The sequence below is a fragment of the Nuphar pumila genome, chromosome 3, assembly GCF_984573655.1.
Source record: "Nuphar pumila chromosome 3, dmNupPumi1.hap1.1, whole genome shotgun sequence".
Lineage (NCBI taxonomy): Eukaryota > Viridiplantae > Streptophyta > Magnoliopsida > Nymphaeales > Nymphaeaceae > Nuphar > Nuphar pumila.
The window spans coordinates 74207752-74231828 of NC_143251.1; the positions used below are offsets into that span (position 1 = coordinate 74207752).

Consider the following 24077-nt stretch of genomic DNA (forward strand, 5'->3'; position numbering starts at 1 on the left):
CAAGAACGTAAGTAGTACTAGCGAATCATCAATGTGAGTGAGTAAGTAGTGCAAACGAGCCAGCAGTGCAAGCGCATAAGCAGTGCAACGCGTAAGTAGTGCAAACAGTAAGCAGTTCAAAGCAAGTAAGCAATTCAAAGCAAGTAAGCAGTGCAACTGACCAACGCAGCATACGATCCATTTGATCGTAAGCAGTGAACTACTATGCAACAAGCTTGTCCTCTAATCACCATCAGGACATCGTTTGTCACTCACTACTTCTAACCAACACTTTGTCCTGAACGATCTTAACCTATCATCATCTCTCAAAGTCTTACGCGGCTAACCGTCACCGGTTATGATGCACTAAGGCGTCATACTTCCTCAGAAAAGCCCACCTTTCCGTAGAAGGTCCAAAACATGATCACTAACTCAAATCACTAACGATCTGATTCTCACATCTGAGTCATGCACGTAATCATGCTAAAACAGAAAGCTGAAACTATGAATTCATAGTTGGCTATCACAAAAAATCTCAGAAGATGGTCACAGCTCACCATAACTTTTTATGGTAAGCGAAAACACAAGATCCACGTCGGATCGTTCGGTCTGAGAGATATACGACCGGACAAGGAATTACCGCCCTAGAGGGTATACCTAATCTTGGACCCTACACTTCCTCACAGGAGTTCACCGTCTTTGCAGCTACCCGTTCGTGGACAGTGTACATCCTCACAGAGAATCTCTCCGTCTGGCCGGGTCACCCGATCTGGGAAAATTATAACCTCACAGCGAAACCTTTGGGAAACTGGTCCCCAACAGATGCCATATCCAATGAAAATCATTGCGATACACGCATCAACATAAATGACCCCTCTCGGGGTCGATAGCCACTAATACGAACAACAAGATCAACGCCCGGGTCACTTGGTCTGGGACATGTATAACCTCACAAGGAATTTCGCCCTAGATGGTATACCTGGTCTTGGACCATACACTTCCTCATAGGAGTTCACCGTCTTTGCGGCTACCCGTTCGTGGACAATGTACATCCTCACAGAGAATCTACCACTCTAGTCGGGTACCTGGTCTTGATTATACACGCCCTCGCAGATAATCCTTTGGAGATCAGGTGCTCGACAAACACCCTACTCGGTAATACACGCATCTATACAATCGACTGCTCCGAACAGTTTACTACTCTCGATGTCAGTAGCCACAATATGGGCACAAGCATGTATATCAACAATATGCATCGTACCACTCCACGCAGAAGCATATAATCCTACGCATCGTATGATTGCCACAAGGAATATTGCAATCCTCAAATAGGCCCTCAAAGCATGTGTAAACGACACATGAGAACGCGCAGATATGGCAATTCAGTTGATTCTATGGGCGAAGGGTAACTAACTCTACCCGTCAGCCAAACAAAACAAATAAATAAGACAAGCACTCATAACAATGCTCATAAAACATATAATTACCATAAAATCGCTCAATCCATCAACAAGTAATTAAATTAATCGTAAGGCATAAACCATTACATCACAAGCCATTCATAAGCAATCATACGACAACAGTTATATCACACTATGTAAGCAGCTTATAAGACAAGCGGCCACATCAATCCTAGTTGCCACCAGTTCGTAGATTACGAGCTGTATGCAATCACATCAATCATAAGAGATGCAAGCCAACAAGTGCTACGCTACAATAAGCACCAAACAGTTCGACCAAGGGATAAAGCAAGTCACATGCTAATATGTAGCAACTGGTATAATGCTATTATTATAAGCATTTAACTAGCATGAGAAACTCCTTATTACTCCGCAAAGAACTGCGTAAGCAGTTTAACCAACTAGAGTAACGCCTTGACAGGCGTGCACAGTTCAACGAGTAGCATACTGAACTATCGAGCAAGCAAGCAAATTAGTAGTGCAAGCGAAGCAGTAGTGCAAGTGAAGCAGTAGTGCAAGTGAATCAGTAGTGCAAGCGAATCAGTAGTGCAAGTGAATCTCACGACCCGTGACCAGTGTGAACAAACCTTATGTTTTGATAATTACTGGTCTACGGGTACGCGTAGGCAAAACATAGAAACAACTGAGACTAGTTCGGGCGTCTGTTATTCTATGTATTTTCGATAACCCGAATAGCTAGTTGAGTCCGCTCCAAAGGGGACGGCATTAGCCGAGAGAGCATTTCCCAGAGGCTGAAAAGCAGTGCCACGGATGCATCCAACTTCTGCAGAAGTGTTGAGCTAACTTGTGTAGCCCCTATCCCCTAACTCCAATGGCTGGGGAGGCCGGATCTTTGCCCGTGGGGTGGTTGTTAACAACCTGTCCATTGGAGTTTTTGTACCGATCTGTCCTCTCCCTTGACAGACAACCAGAAGCGAACGGGTGCGTTAGGGGTTGCTTAACTAACGACCCATTCTATGCTGTGGTATTTAAACCACTCGAGCATCTTGCCTGTGAAGGCGAATGTGAGGCCATTTATGTGATTACAACATTTTGCATTTAGCGTTGTTCGAGGTCGCACGACTGTCTCATCCGATCATCGCAGTACTAGACGTGTCATGCACGACTACAAGTACTCTAGGATGAAGGGGGTATAGCTCCTTAATAGAAGCCCCAACAGGAGTGTTTCACAAAGATGTAAAGTTTATCAACTTTACTCTATCTTTTGAAACAACAGTACCTTGTGCCAACATTATGCATGTGATTATCTCGAATCACATCCGCTATCGGGGTATCTACATGTCTCGCATGACTCGATACCGGTCTCGATAGACGGGATACGGGTTTTTCAACAGAACACCCGCTAAGAAGTTTGCTCGAACCCCCAATTCGGGATCACCCGAGATATGCCAAAAAGGCGAGCAGAACCAGCTAGTCACATCCTTCCAAATGCTTCAATTTGGAGCAGTCTTTGATGCTTTTGCGCAGCTCCCTGAAATCTCAAGTCGACTCTGCAGGACTGCGCACACGAAGAGCCAGGATCCTTGCGAGGTATCCCTCTCCTTAAACGGAGGTGTATCGCCAGCTCCCAACTGAACTCTTGTCGCAAGAGTGAGTGATAGATGTCTCTTGTATCCTCCACGAGGATGCCTTTAAGGCATACGCAAAGAGCAAGAACTTGCCCGTCATCTGCAAAAGCAAGGCAATACCAACACATATGCAAAAGCAAGAGCCTAGGCGCAACGACAAAGTAAAGGCGGTAAGCAGAAGTGCAACGCAAACCCTCGCACAACGCGCGACGGCAAGTAAAAACTGTAAGCAGGAGTGCAACACAGAACCTTTGCACGATGCGCAACGGCAAGGTAAAGGAACTGTAAACAGGAGTGCAACACAAAACCTGTGCGCGATGCGCAACGGCAAAGTAAAGGACAAGGATCGCGAAACTGCGTCCTTGAGTTAAATGTGTACTCGTATAAATATATATGATATATATATATATATGCATATATATTTATTTAATTGTCCTTTTTAGTTAATTGAACTCAATTCAATTGTCCAAGTCTTCTGTGCAATCTTCCCCTACCTTTGAGAGTTGCAAGCTTGCTGTCGTCCGCGGATGTACGCGATTGGCGGCTCGGGTCGCGGAGTGCGAGCAGGATCCGTCGTACGAGCTGCAAAAGTAACGATCTTAGCAAGCTAATACCAAAATAGAAAGTCAGGGGCACTATCGTCGTCCTGACGTACAGGAAAGGAGAGGCAGGGGCATCGTGCACATGCGCACCTGCTATAAGTGCAAGAAACAGGGGCAGGGCCACGAGCCCCTGCTGACATGCTGTCAGCAAACAACGGAGAGGCAGGGGGGTTGCTCCCCTGCCCTCCGAAAGCAAGGGTAGGCAGGGTTGCGCCCCTGCCTTACGAAGGCGACGAGGGAGGCCGAAGCGTCGCCCTGCTTGTCAGAAGAGCAAAGAGACAGGGGGTCAAGCCCCCCCCCCCCCCCCACCCGTTAGCACAAAGGAGGAGGCAGGAGGCTTTGCCCCTGCCTGCCGAATACACAAAGAGGCAGGGGCTTGGTCCCTGCCGGTCGAACACGCAAACAAGCAGGGGGCAAAGCCTCTGCCTGACGCCCAAGAAGAGGAACAGGGAGGGGCTCGGCCCCCTTCCCTGCCGTAACAAGTAGCAGGGAGGGGGCTCAACACCTCCCCTGTCGAACAAAAGGGTAGGGAGGGGGGCTCAACCCCTCCCCTGCCTAATAGGGAGCAGGGAGGGGAGCTCAGCCCCTCCCCTGCCTAACAAAAGGGCAGGGAAGTGGCTCAGCCCCTCCCCTGCCTAATAGGGAGCAGGGAGGGGAGCTCAGCCCCTTCCCTGCCTAATAGGGAGTAGGGAGGGGAACTCAGCCCCTTCCCTGCCTAATAGGGAGCAGGGAGGGGAGCTCAGCCCCTCCCCTGCCGTGACAGAAGGAACAGAGAGGAGGGGGTCGAGGCCCTCCTCTGTCGTAACAGGAGGCAGGGAGGAAGGGCTCGGCCCCTCCCCTGCCTGGACAGAGGGCACAGAGAGGAGGGGGCCGAGCCCCTCCTCTATCGTGACAGGAGGCAGGAGGAGGGGCTCGGCCCCTCCCCTGCCGTAACGGTGAGCAGCAGAGAGGAGGGGGCCGAACCCCTCCTCTGCCGTAACGAAGAGCAGGGAGGGGTGTCGTGCCCCTCCCCTGCTAAAAGGGGGCACAGGGAGGGGATTTGACCCCTCCCGTGGCCACAGAGAGAGGTGAGGGAGAGAGAAGAGATTGCGAGGAAAAGAGGGCGTACCTGGGGTCGCCGGAGCCTTCGCAGCATAGAGAGGGAAGGAGATGGCCGGCAACAATGATGCCGGAGGGAGGTCGAAGGTGGCGGCGGCGTCGAAGAGAGAAGGGAAGGGGAGAACGAGAGACAGTGAGGGAGAGAGAGTCGGGAGGTAGACAGCGAGCGGGGGGTTTCGTGATCCTCCCTTGCCTCGACCTCAAAAAGCACGGGAGAGGCGGTCGGGGTGCCCGACCGCCTGTCCCCTCCTTTGGATCCGGGTTGGGTCCAGATCTGGATCCGACCCGATCCAAACAATTTTTTTTTGTTATTACATGTACGATTGGTACCGTACACATAGATTTTATTTTCTTTGCATAATCTCTGTTGTGTGCAACTGCGTGGTGTTTGTTTAGTTCTTGTTTTTTTTTTAGTTTGCTCTCTTTGTGGTTTGCATGGTTTGGCCGCTAGCGCGTTAGTTAGGTAGAAAACCTCATATTAGGACATGTGCTACATCGGTCTACTTCGAGGTGTATGCAAGGGCGACGCTCGCTTGACTCCGAGCTGGTAGAGCTGATTGAGGACCCAAAGTCCCTTATTAGGATAGCCCAAAGATTTGCAACTATGGTTGAAAATCAGCAGATGACTCATCCCCTTAAGAAGTACTTCATGGCTAACACTTATACTTCTGCCTCCTACATCACAAGACCTGATATAGGAGCGAACCACTTTGAGATCAAGGCCAACGTTATCCAAATGCTACCTTTGTTTTATGACGTTAGCAACGAAGACCCCTACCGTCATCTCGATGAATTCCTTGAGATTTTCTCGACTGTGCAAATCAACAACTTTGGAGATGATGCGTTAAGGTTAACACTGTTTCCATTCTCCCTTAAAGATAAAGCCAAGCATTGGCTAAAGGCTCTTGAGACGGTTCGGATTGCCACTTGGGAAGGAATGCAACACGAATTCCTTAAAAAGTACTTGCCAATTGGTAAAACGAATCAGTTTCGCAAAGCCATCACCAGTTTTTCACAAATTGAGGGAGAACAATTTCATGAAACTTGGGAGAGGGTGAGAGATCTTCTCCGCAAGTGTCCCTACCACCAGGTGCTCCGTTGGCAACTGGTGCAGTATTTCTATGACGGTCTTACTAAGAAGAACCGTCAAATGGTTGTTTCGTCTTGTGGGGGAACTTTTATGCTCAAGAGTGAGGATAAGGCGTGGTCTCTATTTGAGACCTTGAGTGAAAACACAATGCATCATGCTTTGTCTTCACGACTTGATAGGATTACACAATTGTCTAGTGGTCCTAGGAAAATTGGGATTTCCGAAGTTAGGTTTGAGTTAGATTTGCGTACCAAGGTTGACCAGTTGAATAGGAAGTTAGATCAATTCCTAGCAAACTCTTCGAGAAGTCTAGTAGAAAGAGTGTGCGAGCTTTGTGCTAGCCCTGCACACTATGTTTTTTATTGTCCGACAACGTCGCTATATCTTGAATTTGTTCAAGAGCAGGCGAATGCTGCCTAAGGTTTTGCTAGACTCATGTCTGATTCATTTACACCATCATATAACCCAGGTTGGCGAAACCATTCAATTTCCTCATCCATCAGCCCTCTCAAACACAATATAGACACAATAACCCTTCACAAGGTTACTCGCATCCCATTTTTCCACAGGTTCATCCCCAGTCTAGTCTACATTCTCCTCAAGAGCCCACTTCGAGTCCATCATTCTAGGAGAAGATGTTAGAGGCTTTTGCTGATATCAAGGCCACTCTTTACTCTCATACACAGTCAATAGCCAAGCTAGAGACTCAAATGGGACAGTTAGCTCAGACACTGAGTAGACAAAGCTAGGGGAACCTTCATAGTCAGTCTGTTGTCTCATCCAAGGGAGAGGATTCTATTTTATTTGACTTTCATTCCACTGATTCATGCCATGCGTAAGTCAAAGCTGTTACATCCCTTCAGCATGGGAAGGCGTGTCCCCCCACTCAAGAATCGACTCATGAGCCCCATATCATTTCCACTGACGAGTCGATCTCCATTATACCTCAGCAGAAGGGGCAAGGCTCTCAGTTGTTACATTCTTCACATATTCATAAAGCCCCATTTTCTCAGCCTTTAGAATCACCGATTGCTTTCAGTAAGCAAGAGGTACAGATGCAGAAGGTGCTTGACAAAGTCAAGCCAGATCATATTCACCACTTGGCTGAAATTGCATTCATTTGCAGAAGAAACACTTTATAGAAGAGCCTCTGAACTGAGATTTAGCTTTGGCCTGAGAGTTTGAACTCTTCCCAGTGGCTCTCTTCTGATTCTTCTTTTTGATTGAGTTTTTCTTTGACCTCGACCTCTGTTTATCCTTATGAGAGGTCATATGTGCACTTGACACCCTCTCACTCTTCAATCTCTCCTCTTCTTCAACACACTTGGCCAAGAGGTCATTAAAAAACCACTCATCATTATGTGTGTTGTAGGAGATTTTAAAGGGTCCATACTTAGTAGGTAACGAGGTTAAGATTAGATGGACTAAGGAGTCAGAGATGGCGAACTTCATGTCATTCAGTTGAGTCACAATATTTTTCATTTCAAAAATGTGTTGTCGGATGTGACTGTCACCAACATATTTCATATACACTAATTTGGACATGAACGTATTGGCCCTTGCCTTATTAGAAGTGACAAATTGGGCCTCAATGGCTTCCAGAAATTCTTTCACTGTTTCGCAGTAAGGAATGACACCTTGAATATTCTTAGCCACCCAAGATTGCAAAAGCAACAGGCTAAGTCTGTTCGAGCGCTCTCACTTCTTAGAGGCAGCCTTCTGATCGGTTGTACTCTGCTCTGTAAGAGCGGGAGCTTCGTCAATTCTAAGGGTCAGATCTAAACCAATATATAGCCCAAAGTGAATAATACAATTTTTTTTCAATCAGAAAAATTTGATCCGTCTAAAATGAGGATATTATTAGAACCATTGATAAGGAAAGAACCTGATAAAACAAGAAACAAAAACGAAAAGACATTACTATTATTGCTCAGAAGAGACTCGTGTTGAAAAGGTAAAAGTGAGACCCTTTATTTTCACCTTTTCTGAGACAAGCATAGTTGAGCCATTATCGTTCCACTTTGGTGAAAACGATAATACTCATAGTTGCTCCGTGTCTTCAATTCTCAAGGAATTGACTTTAGTTTGTGAAACTATGTAACCAGAGGCTATTCAACACTGTACCTTTGGGTACGAACATGCTTCATGGACTGGAATACACATCTACTATCAACCCTGTGTAAATTTGGAACACAATGACCTACCTTTGGGTAGAATCGATGTTTCATAAATTCACACACAATCATAATAACGAATCTTAATACGGTCCAAAGAATCCTTAATTTACATAACTCAGATCACTTTGGTGATTACAAAAATCAGTCAATCAAGATCTTTTACCGAAAATCATGTTCGTATTATAGAGCACGCCCATGCACACATCTTAATGCATGTATATTCATGACATAATATAAGTTCATGCTTTAACTAATATACATAAACTAATTGTCATGAATTTAGTTACAATTCATGCTCAAAACCATTATGCACAACTTAACCAACACAAAATACATGAATTAAGATGTATAAGTCATGCATTATTTAAAATAAATACTTTACAAAGCATGAAAAATAACAAAAGCATGCTCATATAGGTAAAACCCAGGGTCCTCAAGTAGGAACCGGTCTAAAAATACTCTGAACCGGTCTGAAACGGCCATGAATCGATCATCTTGGGTCCAAACCGATTCTAAACCTTATGAACCGATACTAAATATGAACAAAAGTTCATTAAAAACCTATAACTGTATGCCAAAATCCCTTTATCTTCATAGATCCATGAGAACAGGGTCTTAGCATCTCGGAACCGGTGAAAATCTGAATGAAACCGGTCAAAAATGGCGTCGAACCGGTCCCGAAAAGGGCCGGATCAGGTTCCTGATCCGGTTCAGTCTAAATAGTGTTTGGATCCTGCTTAACATGGATCCGATCCGGTTCAAATGGGATCCGGGTCTGACCCGACCCATATTTGATATGGGTCGGACCCGGTCTAAACAAGACCCGGGTTAGACCCGGTCCGAAACAGACACAGGTTAGACCCGGTCCAAAACGGTCCCGGATCGGACCCGACTCATAATGGATCTGGATCAGACCCAATCCTAAATGGACCCAGGTCTAACCTGATCCGAGAGAGAGACCCGATTCTTTCCGGATCAGACCTAGACCCAGAACCATTATGGGTCTGGGTTAGATCCAAGAATAAACGACAAACCCGATCCACCTAAAACGGGTTCGGATCAGGTCTGTCATCGGGTCACCGCGCCGGACCCGATCTGATACCCCTGTTAAAATGAAATAGAAACTCGAGGGTTTCTGTTTGCATTTTCAGGGAAATCGAAAGGGTTTCCACCCTTTTCAGCTCCACGGTGACCCACGTCGCCAGACGGCGACCGACGCCGCCTGCCGGTGACCGACGCCACCTGCCGGCGACCTGCATCACCCCACCGATGACTAACGTCGCCCCATGGCGACGATGTGATTCCTCTGCAATCTGATGGTTGAAGGGGCAGAGGAAGAAAGGGCATGGCACCAACAGCAGCGCCGACAAGGTCGTCGGCGACCGACGACCGATCCAGTCGACACATCGCCCCATGGCGATCGTCTGATCCGGCGACAGCCCCGACACCGACAGATCCTTATGGCGACGACAGCCATTTTCGGATGCTCTGATATCCTTTGACGACCCACATCGCCCGCCCATTGGTGACCGACATCACCCCATGACGACGTGCGATTGTCGGCACCGACTGGAATCGCCCGCAGAAGCCCTGGCGACAGTGACTCCACTGGCAGCCCGATGGATGAAGGATCAGGGTAGAGAAAATGGGTTTTCAAACCCCAGACGTCGGCCATCCGGCGTTCTCAATCCCGACAACATCTCTGGTGGTGGACTCGATTCAAACAACAGTCGCCTGCGATGGAGACCCATAAGGGCAAAAGCCCCTTCGGTGTCCGAGATGCAGGAAAAGTTGCCAGTGAATCAGCGATGACGTCAGGCATTCAGCGGTGACAGCAAGGCCACCGTCTCGCCTCTTCGGCGAAAAGCCATCAGTCGAAACCTCTGCATAGGTGATGCATCCAGCGGCAATCCTGGCGCTGGCAGAACCTCTCTGTAGCCCGACGGCCATAGGTATACAACGATCCTCCCATTTTTTTTTTTAAGGATCTGACCTGCCACGGGGATGTTTGTCGCCCCACAATGACAGTTGCCATCCTCCGGCGACCAAATGTCTACCCATAGCGACTGGCGGTCACAGACTAGTATGGTTGTGTCGTCGGTGAAGGCTGTCGCCCCACAACGACAGTCTGCAGGAAACATTGATCGTTATCTTCTATCGCAAACATCACTGTTTGCGACAGTTTGCCAGAATGTCACCACACGGTAACATGCTGACAGAATCCAAAAATCAGACAACGTCGGGGCGAAACGCCGAAAGGGTCTTACACGCCGAAAGGGGCAAAAATAAGTGGATGTGGGCCCATAACCCAATGTTGGCAAATCTTGTAAAACAAAACGCAGAAAGCGTACCTAAATTCGCCATGGACGCATGTAGGGAATTCGGCGTTCTCCTCAGTCGGTCGACGCCCACAATGAGCCCAGGCCTTAGGTCGACGGTGAGCAGGACCCTGTTCCACGATATCAGAATGTGGAATTGCTTTGGCATGATAAATACTACGAATAACTCATCATCTTCATAGCCCCTAACCCCTTATATAATGGGAGAATAAGGCAGTTATGTGAATGTGGTCTCTCCACATTCACGTAACTCCCACCCACTAACCCCATTACGTGGCCACTAATGGGTGTCAAATCGGGTCACTCCGTGGGTTGGACCCATAACCCATAATGTCCAACAGGCCTGTCTTAATCTGATTTTAATATTTTTAATAAAAAATATATTGAAATATCAAGAACATAATTTCATGTTCAGTTGGTGATGGGGTGTTTTTTCCTTGGACCATCAAAAAAGAAAAAAAGGCATAATGCTATTTTTATATAAACGTATAGGAGCATGACATCACAAAGCACACAATATGACAAGGATAATGGTACGTAGTTTGATAGCTCAACCCAGAAGAGACTCACGAAAACCAAATTATAGTGCCAGCAAGAATTCAATTGTTCCAGAAGAGAGTAGAAGTCCAGCCGATATTAGCAGACCACACAAACCGAATTCTAGTGTAAATAAGAGTTCAGTTCTGGAAGATAGTAAGAGTTCAACAATTTCAAGAAGTTCTGAACCAAGCATAATGTAGAAGAGTTCCAACATTAAAATAGTTCTGCACCGAGTTTTTGATAAAACGATAACCCTTAAGTTATCATTTTATCATTATCATTTTTCTGTGTCTCTCTCTTTTATCATTATCGTTATGTGTATCTCTCTTATTATTAACTCTTGTAAACTGTAAAATGTTTGTATATAAATATATTCTTGAAAAATCGAGCTTCTTCAAGCAATAAGAGTTCTTTCATGGTATCAGAGTCTGCAACCTCAAACGAGTCATCAATGGCCTCTTCGTCATTCCTATCATCCCTATAACCCAGTGGAACGCTATCACTAACTTAGTCTCAATAAAACTAGAATGAGACAATTACCTACTGTGGATATCCCAACTAGAATCTATCATGATCAGCCAGGAACTTCTCAAGTACATTGATGAAACATGTATTCAACCAGAACCGTTCATTACCATAGCCGATGGAGGTAAGACCAAAAATTCAAGTTATCCTATTTGGATTCATTCTGATCAATTAGCCCTCAGTTGGATTAAAGTCATCGTGGCTGAAGTTGTTTTCGGGCAAATCATGAGAACAAAAATGGCTCGTGAAGCCTGGCTTACTCTAAAAAAAGCATATGGATCTCAATCTTCTTTTAGACTCATGCTTCTAAAAAGGGATCTAACTTTTATTAAGAAAGAGAGTATGGACAAGATGTCATATCTTGGCCACATAAAGTTTCTAGCAAACTCTTTTGCCGCTACCAATCATCCTATTGAAGATGAAGAGTTAGTCCAGATCACTCTGAATGGTCTGTCCCTTGAATATGAAAGTTGTGTGACCTCTGTCACCACTAATCCGACCTTATCCACTTTTACAAATCTATATGATCTATTGCTTAACCAAGAAAAATGTGTCCTTATGCACGTCAAGCCCATTGAAACCCCTGAACTCCAACAAACTGCCTTCACATTATTCAAAGGGCGAGGTCGTGTCCGCAACTTTTATTACGATCATGTTCGGGGCCAAGAAAGAAACTTCTCACCAAATTCAACCAATAATAATTCAAATCAAGGTGGTCGTGGTATTGTTACCTGTTAATACTGTGAAAATGAGGACATATTGCTAAAAATTATCGAGACATCCCAAAAGCTTTCTCTGCCATGTCCCTTCAGTAATCTGCTGATGACTATCGGTATCCTGACACCGGTACTATGAATCATCTTGTTATAGATTATCAATAACTCACCCATAAATCTCCTTATCATGGTGGTGAGCAAATCATGGTTGGCAATGGTAAGATGCTTCCCATCTCACATACTAGTAATCTTACTTTGAAAGCTCATGGATCTTCATTTGATTTAAAGGATGTTCTTCATGTTCCTTCCATTATAAAGAATCTTTTTATCTGTGGGCCAGTTTACTGAAGATAATTATTGTATAATTGAATTCACTCCTTCTGAATTCCTTGTTAAGGATCGACAGACAGGCAAGATTCATCTTTGGAGACTGAAATCCAGCGCGGGACTATATCCAATCAAATTTGATGACACTACGCAGGTGACGACATATGCTAGCAGAACAACTCCTTTTGACATCTGGCATCGACATCTTGGGCATGCTAATAAAAAAATTGTCTCCTATTTAAACTCACAAATTTTTATTTTTATTCTTAAAAACAGCAAAATAAAAGTATGTGAGAGTTGTCTGATAGGCAAAGCTCACAAATTGCCTTTTGGTCATTCTTGTTCCTCTATTGCATCTCCTCTTGAGCTTTTACATGCAGATGTCTAGGGGCCTGCTCCAGTTGCTTCTCATGACGACTTTCATTTTTATCTTCTTATAGTGGATGATTATTCTCATTTTTTTTGGCTTTTTCCATTATATGCTAAGTTACAAGTATTTGAGTGCTTTAAGTCTTTTAAGCAAGCCACTGAAAAACAATTTCAACTTGTCATCCGAGCTTTTCAATCTGATAATGGTGGTCAATTTACTAGTTGTGAATTTGAATGCTTTTTACGGGACCATGGTATTCTTTAATGTTTTTCATGCCTGCATACTCCTGAACAAAATGGGCTAGTTGAGCGATGCATCACTATATGAAACTAAATCGAAGGAAGATGATTTTGGGTAAAATAAATCAAAATTTGAAGTATCTTTCAAGTATCGAAGAATTTGTTTTACTGCAGTTAAGTGAGATTCCTTCAGATTATCTTGAAATCTAGCACATATATAGACACTAAACATTATATCAGGTTGATCAGCAGTTAAGTATAATAGAGATCCGATCATACCTTTGTAGAGCTTAGTATCTACATTTTTACCATTTTCATCTTTGTCAAGTGAATTAGTTGTGCTCATAGGATTTCTTCTTGATTTTCATGAGTCCATCCCAAATCTCTTAAGAAGTTCTTTTGTATACTTAGCCTGGTTGATGAAGATTTCTTCTTCAGTTTGCTTATTTGAAGTCCAAGGAAGTAGTTCAATTCGCCCATCAATCTCATTTCAAACTCTTTCTGCATAGCTTTAGCAAATTCATTACAAAGAGAATCATTAGTAGAACCAAATATTATGTCATCAACATAAATTTGCACAATAAGAATATCTGAATTAAGATTTTTAATAAACAAAGTGCAGTCTACCCGACCAATGGAAAAACCAGATTGTTTTAGAAAATTTTGTAGTCTTTCATACTACGCTCTTGGTGCTTGTTTGAGTCCGTACAAAGCTTTTTTTAATTTGTAGACTTTTTCTAGATATTTCTCATTTTCAAAGCATGAAGGTTGCGTGTCATTGAAACTGGATTTAGTTTGTTACATACTGCCACCCTGTCTTATACCTTTTGGGTTGATGCTTTTCACACCGTTGTCTATATTATTAACCTTCTTCCCACCCTTATTCTTAATCGCAAAACCCCGTATGAACTCCTGTTTCATAAAATTCCCGACTATCATCATCTTCGTATTTTTGGTGCCCATTGCTACCCCTGTTGACACCCAATCACACTTCAAAGTTTCAGCTGAAGACCACTCCATGTATTTTCCTGGGCTATGCCTCTCGCCATAAAGGTTATCTTTTCTTTGACCCCTCCCTTCAACACACCTACAACTCTCAGTATGTTTATTTTAATGAGTTGGTTTTTGGCCCTGTCAATATGTATGCCTGCTCCTCCTCACCAAACATCTCTAAGTGGGGGCTTCCTTCCCCGATTCTGCTACCTATGCCTGAACCCGTTTCCCCATCCCCTACCCCACTGATGGCCCCGTCCGATATCACTCTGTCGTCTTCGTCACCCTGTCCACCCTCACCTGAGAGCCTCACTTCTGCTTCTGACCCACCTGACTCATCCTTTACTGAACCGTTTGTCAGTCATCCCACTGACCATACTCACCCCATGGTTACCCGGTCCATGACTAACTCTCTTAAACCTCGTGTTTTCTCCATCACCCGTTATCCTCTTTCCCTTGCTTGCTTTAGCTCTGTTCTCCTCACTCCCGAACCTTCCTCATTCAAACATGCTAGCCTTAGCCCTAAATGGTGTGCAACTATGATTGACTAATTTCATGCCCTCCAACTTAACCACACTTGGCATCTTATTCCCCTTTTGCCTTATTATAATGTCATTGGATCCAAGTGGGTATTTCGCATTAAACGTCATGCTGATGGATTTGTGGCTCGATATAAAACTTGTATAGTTGCCAAAGGTTTTCATCAAGAAGAGGGCATCAATTACTTTGAGACCTTTAGTCCCGTAGTTAAGCCTACCACTATTCGTGTTGTTCTGGCTCTTGCCGTTTCTTCAGGCTATTCGATTCATCAGTTGGACTTCAATAATGCCTTTCTCAGTAGTCTTTTGTCTGAAGATGTTTATATGACCCAACCTCAAGGTTTTGAAGATCCATCCCACCCTCACTATGTTTGCAAACTTGATCCCGCGTTGTATGGCCTTAAACAAGCCCCGTGTGCCTGATACCAGTGACTCAATACTTATCTTTTGGCTCGCAGCTTCCGTATTTCGCTTTCGGATACTTCATTAATTATTTATTTTTCATGTCAGAGACTTAGTCATTTATTTGCTTGTCTATGTTGATGACATTATTATTACCGACAACTCTTTAAGTGCTATTCAGGATTTAATCAAGTGCCTTAGTGGGACCTTCTCCATCAAAGATCTTGGGTGGTTAAATTATTTCTTGGATATTGAAGTTCTTTATCACTCATCTGGACTTCTCCTTTCTCAGCGCACATATGCACTTCAACTTCTACAACGTGTCGTCATGTCTGAAGCTAAGCCGATCTCTGCTCCACTAAGCTCTACTTTTCGGCTGACCAAGGATGGTGCTACTTTCTTCCAAGATCTTTCTTTATATTGTAGTGTTGTGGATGGTCTCTAGTATCTCACCATCGCAAGACATTGCGTTTGCAGTAAATAAAGTTTGTCAATTCATGCATAGCCCCATGGTCATTTACTAGTCTGCGGTCAAACACATTCTTTGATATGTTAAGGCGACCATTCATCATGGTTTGTTTCTTGCATGCACATCTTTATTCCATCTCAGTGCATTCTCTGATGTTGATTGGGCGTGCAATATTGATGATAGGAAGTCCACGAGTGGTTTTGTAGTCTTTCTTGGCTCTAATCTGGTGTCGTGGTCCTCTCGCAAGCAACGAACTGTTGCCCGGTCCAGCACTGAGGCCGAGTATAAGTCCTTGACCTGTGCAGCGGCTGATCTTCTTTGGCTAAAGTCACTTCTTACTGAGCTTGACTTTGATTCTTCTTCTCCACCCACTCTTTGATGTGACAATCTACGCGCAGCGAATCTTGTCTTTCATGCACGCACCAAACACATTGAAATTGCCTTTCACTTTGTTTAAGATCATATACAAAAGGAACACCTTCAACTACAATTTATTCGTTCCGCAGACCAGCTTGCTGACGGCCTTACAAAACCCCTTTCAGTTTCACATTTCACATTAATTCATGACAAGCTCAACATCGTTAAACCCATGCTGAGCTTGCAAGGGCATGATAAGGATAATGATAGTTCGATAGCTCAACAATAGCTCAACCCAGAAGAGACTCACAAAAACTGAATTCTAGTGCCAGCAAGAATTCGGTCGTTCCAAAAGAGAGTAGAACAACCAAATTTCAGTGTAAATAAGAGTTCGGTTCGGAAGATAGTAAGAGTCCATAAATTTCAAGAAGTTCTAAACCAAGCATAACGTAGAAGAGTTCCAACATTAAAAGAGTTCTGCACCGAGTTTTTGATAAAAACGATAACCCTTAAGTTATCGTTTTCTGTCTCTCTTTTATCATTATCGTTATGTCTCTCTTGTTATTAACTCTTGTAAACTGTAAAGAGTTTGTATATAAATATATTGTCTACCTCTCGGTGTACAAGAGAGAAAAATCGAGCTTCTCCGAACAATAAGAGTTCTTTCACAATACACATTCATGAATAATTAAGATTGGCTTATCACCTTGCTGGTACAAATTTGATACTAAGCAATACATTTCTATGGAAAGTGGGAGCAATGTGGGGTGTAAATTAAAGGACTATACCCCAGCAAGTCACCAGCATTCCAGACTTGGGCATGGTTAACATCTTAGCCCCCTTACTGTCGATGGGCCATGCTGACTCCTGTCAACTGCTTCTAACTGTTTCGATTGCAGCCACCAGGTCGTCGAACTTTGCGCCTGTGACCTCTTTCACAACTTTGCTGTCTTTCAGGATCTTGAAGGTGGGAACTACCCTTATGCCCAACTCTTTGGCCAAAGGCTGCAATCAGAATGAAAATCAATGTGCAATTAGCCAACTTAAGTACCTGATGCAGACACATAATACGAAATAGATGGTTCGTCATAATCTGGCGGTAAATAAAACAGACAAGCAGCAAATCCCCAGCCATCAATCCGTCAGAAAGATGGGTTTTGGGCATTTTTTGAATGTTGATCCCATCATCCTCTCCCGGTAAGAAACAGTATCATCTAAGATGCAGCACTGCAGGATCTCCATGGTTCCTTGAACACTCTTCTAAAGCCAATGTTTTGGTAGCAGGTTCCGTTTGTCAACATACTATGCGTTTCACATTGCGTGAATAAATTATTAGTAAAAAAAGCCTAAAAATGTCATCAGACAAATCAAAAATTCATGTCAAAGAAAATAACTTGAAACAAAGTCAATTTAGCTATGTTTGGGAACTGGTAGATGGAATAGGAGTGAAGGATTTGAGTTTAAATTTGGTCAAACTACTAAGTTGGTGGTTGTTTGGGAGAATGAAGTTGAGAAGGTAGTTCACAGATACGAGAAAGGAGGTTAGATTGAACTCAAAACCAGAGATTGTAACTACCACCTCCTATGGTGGTAGATGCCAATTCCAGGAATTGATATGACTTCCACTTTTCCAAATCCATAAACTCCCTCCAACTCCCATCTCCCAGCTCCCAAACAGAGTCTTAAAGAAAAAAACTAAAAATCAATGTTACAAAAGGAAAACCAAAACCAAGCCATATAGAAAAACATAAAAGTTAAGTTTAGAAAATAAAACCCTAACTGGTGCAATTAAAAAAAAACCCTTTTACGCTATTCTTCACTTTGTGAGGTCTCAAACAGAGAAAATTTACTCAAAAAGATACAACCAAAAGAACAAAAAGGAACTCACCGAAGATAAAACCAAAAGAAAAAAAGGAACTCACCACGGAGTCGATGCAAGCAGTACATTGAGAAAATAGAAAAAGACCCATAAAAAATCTTACTCTTCTTCCAAAGCAGTGCATTTATATAAATGTAAGCCTACTCATGGCAACTCCTTCCGAGCAATAACCTGGCCCAAGTTTGAAACAGGAGTTGACGGGCTCAAGAGTTAAGACCCAAAAAACTTGGGCACATCACTCACCAGTATTACAGCTGGACCCAGCCAAGATTCATGTAATTTTTGACTGATTCCAGCGTAACATCAGAAATTTTGACTTCAGACGTTATCAATCAAGGTAATCAACAGAAAATACTATTGTAAGAAGAATCAGAAGACGTAAGCGGAGAGGAAAACGAGAAATTCTCACTGACCTTGTTTTCTTGATTGCAGTCAAGCTTTAGGAAGACAACATCAAGATGATTCTCTGATAGTTCTTGGAATTTAGGAGCCATCACCTTGCATGGGCCACACCTTTAAAGACGCAAATTAGAATAAAGGCCAAAAAAAAAGTCATCGAATGTAGACAAACAATCATTGAATAATATTAAGGGTAAAAATAGTGTTAGTCCATATTCAAGTGAAAGTCTATCCAAAAAGGAAATAAATAACAGCAATATTGTAAATGAACAAGAATAAAAGTTTTTACAAGCCAAAAACATGACATGGTTACGTAGAAGTGTTTCATCTCAATGAACAAAATGGATGAACGTAGGAACTTTTTTTCTTATTTTTTCATTTTAACCAAATCTGTTACTGATTTAGGGTTAAAATCCTATAAATATCTTCCAGATGAAAAAAACATAAAAGATGCAGCACATTAGTGTACCATAGGAGGAAATCTACCTAAACATTTACTTGACTCATTAATTTTCTGTAGTTTGTAGTTCAGATCAGAACATACCAAGTTGGAGAAGTGTAACACTGCAGTACATAACTGATTATCAGACTAATTTCTTAATATAAGTGCAAACCATATGTGTACGTATATCTGTGTGTGAGTGTGGGCGCACTAGGACTGTCAGTACAAATGAAACAAGAGAGTGTCTACTTTCAAAAGCATTTCTTTCCACATTGAATGTAAAAGAAAGAACTGCAAAAAAATACCTGTTCACATCTAAATCACAAATATACAGGAAATCCATTTTGCTTCATGTTTTGGCAAATCGGATAAGAACCATCTCCTCCCCACATAGGGGTGGCAATTTCTGACACGACCCACCAACCCGCCTCTTAGGCGGGTTTGGGTTGGGCTTAAGCCAACCCGTTTAATAAACGGGTCGACCCGTGTAACCCGTTTATTAAACAGGTCGGGTTCGGGTTGGGGGTATGCCAACCCGGCTGACCCGTTTAATAAACGGGTTAGGCGGGTGTGTCAACCCGCCAACTCGTCTGCCCGACCCGTCAACCCGACCCGCCAACCCGTCTGCCCGACCCGTCAACCTGCCAACTCGATCCGTCAACCCGCCAACCTGAAAACCCGTTTACCCGACCCAACCCATTTATTAAATGGGTTGGCGGGTCGTGTCGGGTTACCCGTTTATTAAACGGGTCGGGTTCGTGTTTGCCACAGCTGACCCGTTTAATAAACGGGTCGGGTTCGGGTTGAGGTATGCTGACCCGCCAACCCGACCCGATTGCCACCCCTATCCCCACAACAACCCATGGATCACATTTTTAGTCAGTTCAGTAGCATGTCTGGCCACATAATGCACTTCTATTTTTCTGTTTGATACTATCCCATCAGAAAGGGTTAATCTTGTTATAATAATTTTGTATGTCATTAATCTTTTGGATTGCGTTTTGTCCAGGACCTCAATTTCACTTGTCAGACAATAATTATTTCAACTATGGCGAGTTTTGCCACTTTAACATATTAATGGTATGCTTAGACTGCTTTGGCAGATTTTTTTTTTATGTGAGGTAAATATAGATTTTTAATTAATATCATGGGAGGTTGGATACAGTACAACGTACAGGTGGATTTAGGAAGTTAATAACCACCACCACAACAACAACTACGCCTTCATCCCAAAACAATTGGGGTCGGCGATATGAACCAACAAAGAAAATCATTATGGGTCTTCCACATGAATCCTTCTCCTCCATTCATTTCTATCCAATGCCATGTCCTCGGTGAGGTTCAAAGCATTCATATCCTTTCTTATCACCTCCATCCATGTCTTCCTAGGCCTACCCCGACCTCTTTTAACTAATATATTTCCCCATTGCAACAACATGGTGAAAAATTCAGAGAAAATAATAAGCTTTTTATGAACACCTTGCAACAACACATGGCTATTAATATCGCACATGAATAGAACTTCACAGGGTTAATAACTTAATATTAGATAGCCAAGGGAAGATAATTTTTTGATAGGCGCTTGCAGGTAGGTTTCCCTTCAAATTATGTGGTTCATTGGTTCTTGAAAGTTGGCAGCCATTTACACACTTTTGCTTTCTACAGAGTGTACAGTGATACCTTGTCATTGCAGCTTCCTTAGTGCAATTAAGATAAAAAAAGATATTTTGTTATCAATACCACAGGAAGCATGCTGACTCCATCAGCATGGTTACCCATTTGCATGGCAGGCTGACACTATTAACCTGATTCCTTAGAAAGAAGAAGAATGCAGAGTAACATGATGTATCTAACCAAGAGAGATTATTTTGCAGTCAAAATTTAAAGAATCAAATGTCATTCCTAGAAGGTGACATAAATAAAAAAAATCAATTTATTTTCTGAGGCACTAAATGTATCACAGCAGATGGTGCCTTGGGATATTCTACAGGCACATCTGTTTGGAGGGCAACTCAATTAATAATATGGTGACCAACAACAGAACCCAAAATCAAGCCTGCATTGCCATGCTACAACTTGTACAAAAAAAGGGGCTTCTTTTTAACAGGAAAAGATGAAACTCATTTTAGGAAAAAGGCTTGTTTTTAGGAAAAACATCACCTAGCGTTTTTCAGTTAGCTACAACCAACCACAGTTGATATCACTTCTTCCTCATCCTAAGACAGTAATGTGATTCACTCTCACTCTGAGTTTCTCTAGTGTCTTGTTACCCAACAAGGGTATTGTCACTAAGACAGAAGGAAATGCCATTGAACTCAGAAATATCACACTCACAAGGTTATACTAGAATCTAGAAAATTTCTGAAGTGTTTGTTTCTGAAGCAAGAGATGGCACATCCAACTTCCTCTATCTTTTGAAATAGAGTATTTCTGAAAGTTCAGATTTTTTTATTTCTTAACTCGTCTTTCTATGCGCAAATTAGGATTCAAAAGAAGGCTGAAATAGATAAGATTCTTGAAAACAAAAAGGTTCTTTGACAAAGCAGTGGTATGAGATTCTGTTGCCAGATGCCAACCCAATTGGCATTGCGGTACAGTTTTGACTATTTTCATCAATTTCTCTCGTCAGTGTCATTCCATATAACTTATTTGCCTCCACACAGAGCTTTAGAAAGAACTCAATCTTCTAAATTAGACCTCCTTCCTCTAGAAAAATTACTGTTGCTTATATGTAGATCCTCATATAAACTGATATTGTTGCTTATTTGTAAATCCCCATAGAAACTGATTCACAGAATATTCCATGGACAAGATATCCAATTATGTTCTCCTCCTGCAAGTTTGTTTTCCTACTCTTTCAGCTGAAAAGGAGCATCATTGGGTACTAGATTCAAAGCATGATATCCTGTCCATATTTGCACGTTATCATATACATGGGATGCTAAAAACCTGAGTCATTATCAAAATTCAAAACTTGGTGTAACTGACTCGGTTATTCGATTTCATCACAGCCTGTGATGAGAGCCACCAAAACAGTAAAAAACAAGAGACACATTTGAATCCTAATGAAATTGGCCAGTTCTTGTTTTAGTTAAATTATTTGAGATTCAGCTTACTTTCACCAAATTACAATGGCTATAGCTGCCGTGGTAAGTTTCACAAAAAAGCTGAAGTGGGAAGAAATTCTGTAGGAAGGTTGTGCCTCCCATCCTCCAACATGCTGGACATATTCAACAAGGAAGCAGATGACAAAACTCTACCAAGTATTCTTTCGTCTTACTTTTATAAGTATTAAGCTCTGGCCTTTCCACTAATTTAAGCTCTAATGCTTTGGGGTTTGCATAGTATCAGAACATTTAATGTGCTCCTGACAGGCGTGTGTGCAGCTGTATAGTTAGCACAATGACAAACATTTGAGCAACACTGTTTAGGAGGACTGTCTGAACTCAGAAAACTCTGACCATAAATCTAATTGTGTAGTTCCACTATTTGATTCAGTTCCGCAAAGGATCAAAATAATGCAGTATCGCTATAGAGTTTTAAGAGGATCTATCAGAGAAAGTGGAGAACAAATTATGACAACTAACAAGCAAAGATAATGTAAGGCTTGACCGGATACATAAATGCATGTATCTAGAAGCATTGACTAAAATTTACTCCCAATCCAAGTGAGATACACTCTGGTGTTCAATTAATCTGTATAGGATTCATTTAATAGCATGAGAAAGCTTAGTTATTACTACAGTATGGGTAGAAAACATGCACTTTACTGCAAAATATATAGTGTTTTATTCATTCAATCAACCATTGCTAATCAATTTACGAAAAAACAAGTCCAATAGTGAACACATAATCAACTTAATATGCTTAACGATGATAAGGCATGACTTTACTCAGTAAGCTGGTGACATGAATCATCGATATGATTAGCTACACCCGTGATTCAACCGAATTCAGCTACAATTTGCATCATCATGTGCTTGTCAGCATGCACAACACTGCGAGTTAACTAGCTAGGTATCTGCAATCACGCTGAGAACTCATCTGGGTCAAGGGTCCAGAGCTAACCAGTTTGAGGTGATCATAAGCAAAGATAGATGGAGATGAAAAGGACACTCCCAGATAAAATGGAGTCATACACATACCAGAGACAATGAGACAACATGTGAAGTTCCTTTCTGAAGGGTAGCAAGAAGGCAAAGAACAATACTTAAGCAAGTCAGAAGTGTAAGAGAAGGCACCTATTTGCTACACAAATAACAGAAACCATTGGCATTAGAACCAGTGTTACCGACATCACCGATATTTTGAAAATGTCGTGATATTATCGGTATTTCAAGGTCAGCCGATATTTTCTCGAGATTTTTCCAATATTTTCAAAATATCGCTAGAATTGGAAATATTATATTCCCAAGATATTCAAAAGCATATTTATTTTTTATATTTTAAGCATGTTTTTTTTTTGTTTCTTTTATATTTTAATAGCTTTTCTAGTTGTTTCTTTATGTTTTTTCTAAGAAAAATACTACAAAACCTACTATTCTTGATATTTTATTATTTGCTACATTTTTTTTCAATTTTTAAAGTTTTCAAGACTTTCGCGAGATTCTTCCGAGAAAATAAAATAACTCCCAGAAAAACCCTCGCCCAGAAATCACCTTGATCGATATAGCTGACTATGATTAGAACCAGTGACAGCATCCTAACCATAGATGTCTGGCAAGAAGTGATAGCATCATAACCATAGATGTCTGGCAAGAAACATAATTATGATAGCAGAGATATACTTTCTTGATAATCAGTAAAATGCTACCAAGAAAAAAAAAATCTCTGCTTCAAGCTGCTTGGGAGTAAAAAAACAACTACAAGTAGCCAATTAACCCAACAATCACGAAACAGACGAAGAACAAGAAGAAGGAAGCACAAACGAAGCTCAATCCATCAACAGAAGCCGAAACACGGCAGACGCAAAAAGAAAACCCTAAAAGAAGAGGAAAATTCCACATTACCACTGAGTGTACATGTCCAGAACGACGACCTTCCCCTCCGCGGCATTGACGATCGGCCAGAAAGTGTCCTTGTTCACCTCCGTCACCTGCCCGACGACCGCCTCCGCTCCGGCAATCTCCAGGCTCTCGGCAGAGACCGAAACCGCAGCTCCCCTCCTCCTCCCGCTCCCGCACCTCCTGGAAACCCTAGCAAGGCCGAGCACCCTATTCCTCCACCCCGGCAGGCGATCGGCGGGAGAAATATGCTGGTTGAAGGCGAGGGAATTCGAGCGAAGGGAGGAGGAGACGATCTGAGAGGAGTTCACCGAAGGAGGAGACGAGATCGAAATCTGCAGAGCCATTCCTCTTCTCTACTTCCCCCCCTCTAAAATCTGTGATTCAGAAGATAAAAATCACCGAGGCAGCATTTAAATAGCTCAGGGATGGGAAAGAGAGGCAGTAGTGTGCACCGTGGATGCTGGGAAATGACCCCGTAGTCAAGAGAAGTATCCAATAAAAAAAGTTGTGCATCTATCCTAACGCCACGTCCAAGTTAGT

At 42.6% G+C, this 24077-nt stretch overlaps 1 protein-coding gene across 1 annotated transcript; it reads right to left on the reverse strand.

Annotated features, from left to right (window-relative positions):
* Positions 1-16385: 16385 nt before the first annotated feature.
* On the reverse strand, positions 16386-23924 carry LOC149843024 (thioredoxin F-type, chloroplastic-like). The gene is made up of 3 exons (XM_089999541.1): positions 23541-23924; positions 18104-18203; positions 16386-16816 (listed from the first exon to the last, which is right to left on the reverse strand). The coding sequence occupies exons 1-3, from the start codon at positions 23879-23881 to the stop codon at positions 16682-16684; spliced, it is 576 nt and encodes a 191-aa protein (XP_089855667.1). The 5' UTR covers positions 23882-23924; the 3' UTR covers positions 16386-16681.
* Positions 23925-24077: the final 153 nt, after the last annotated feature.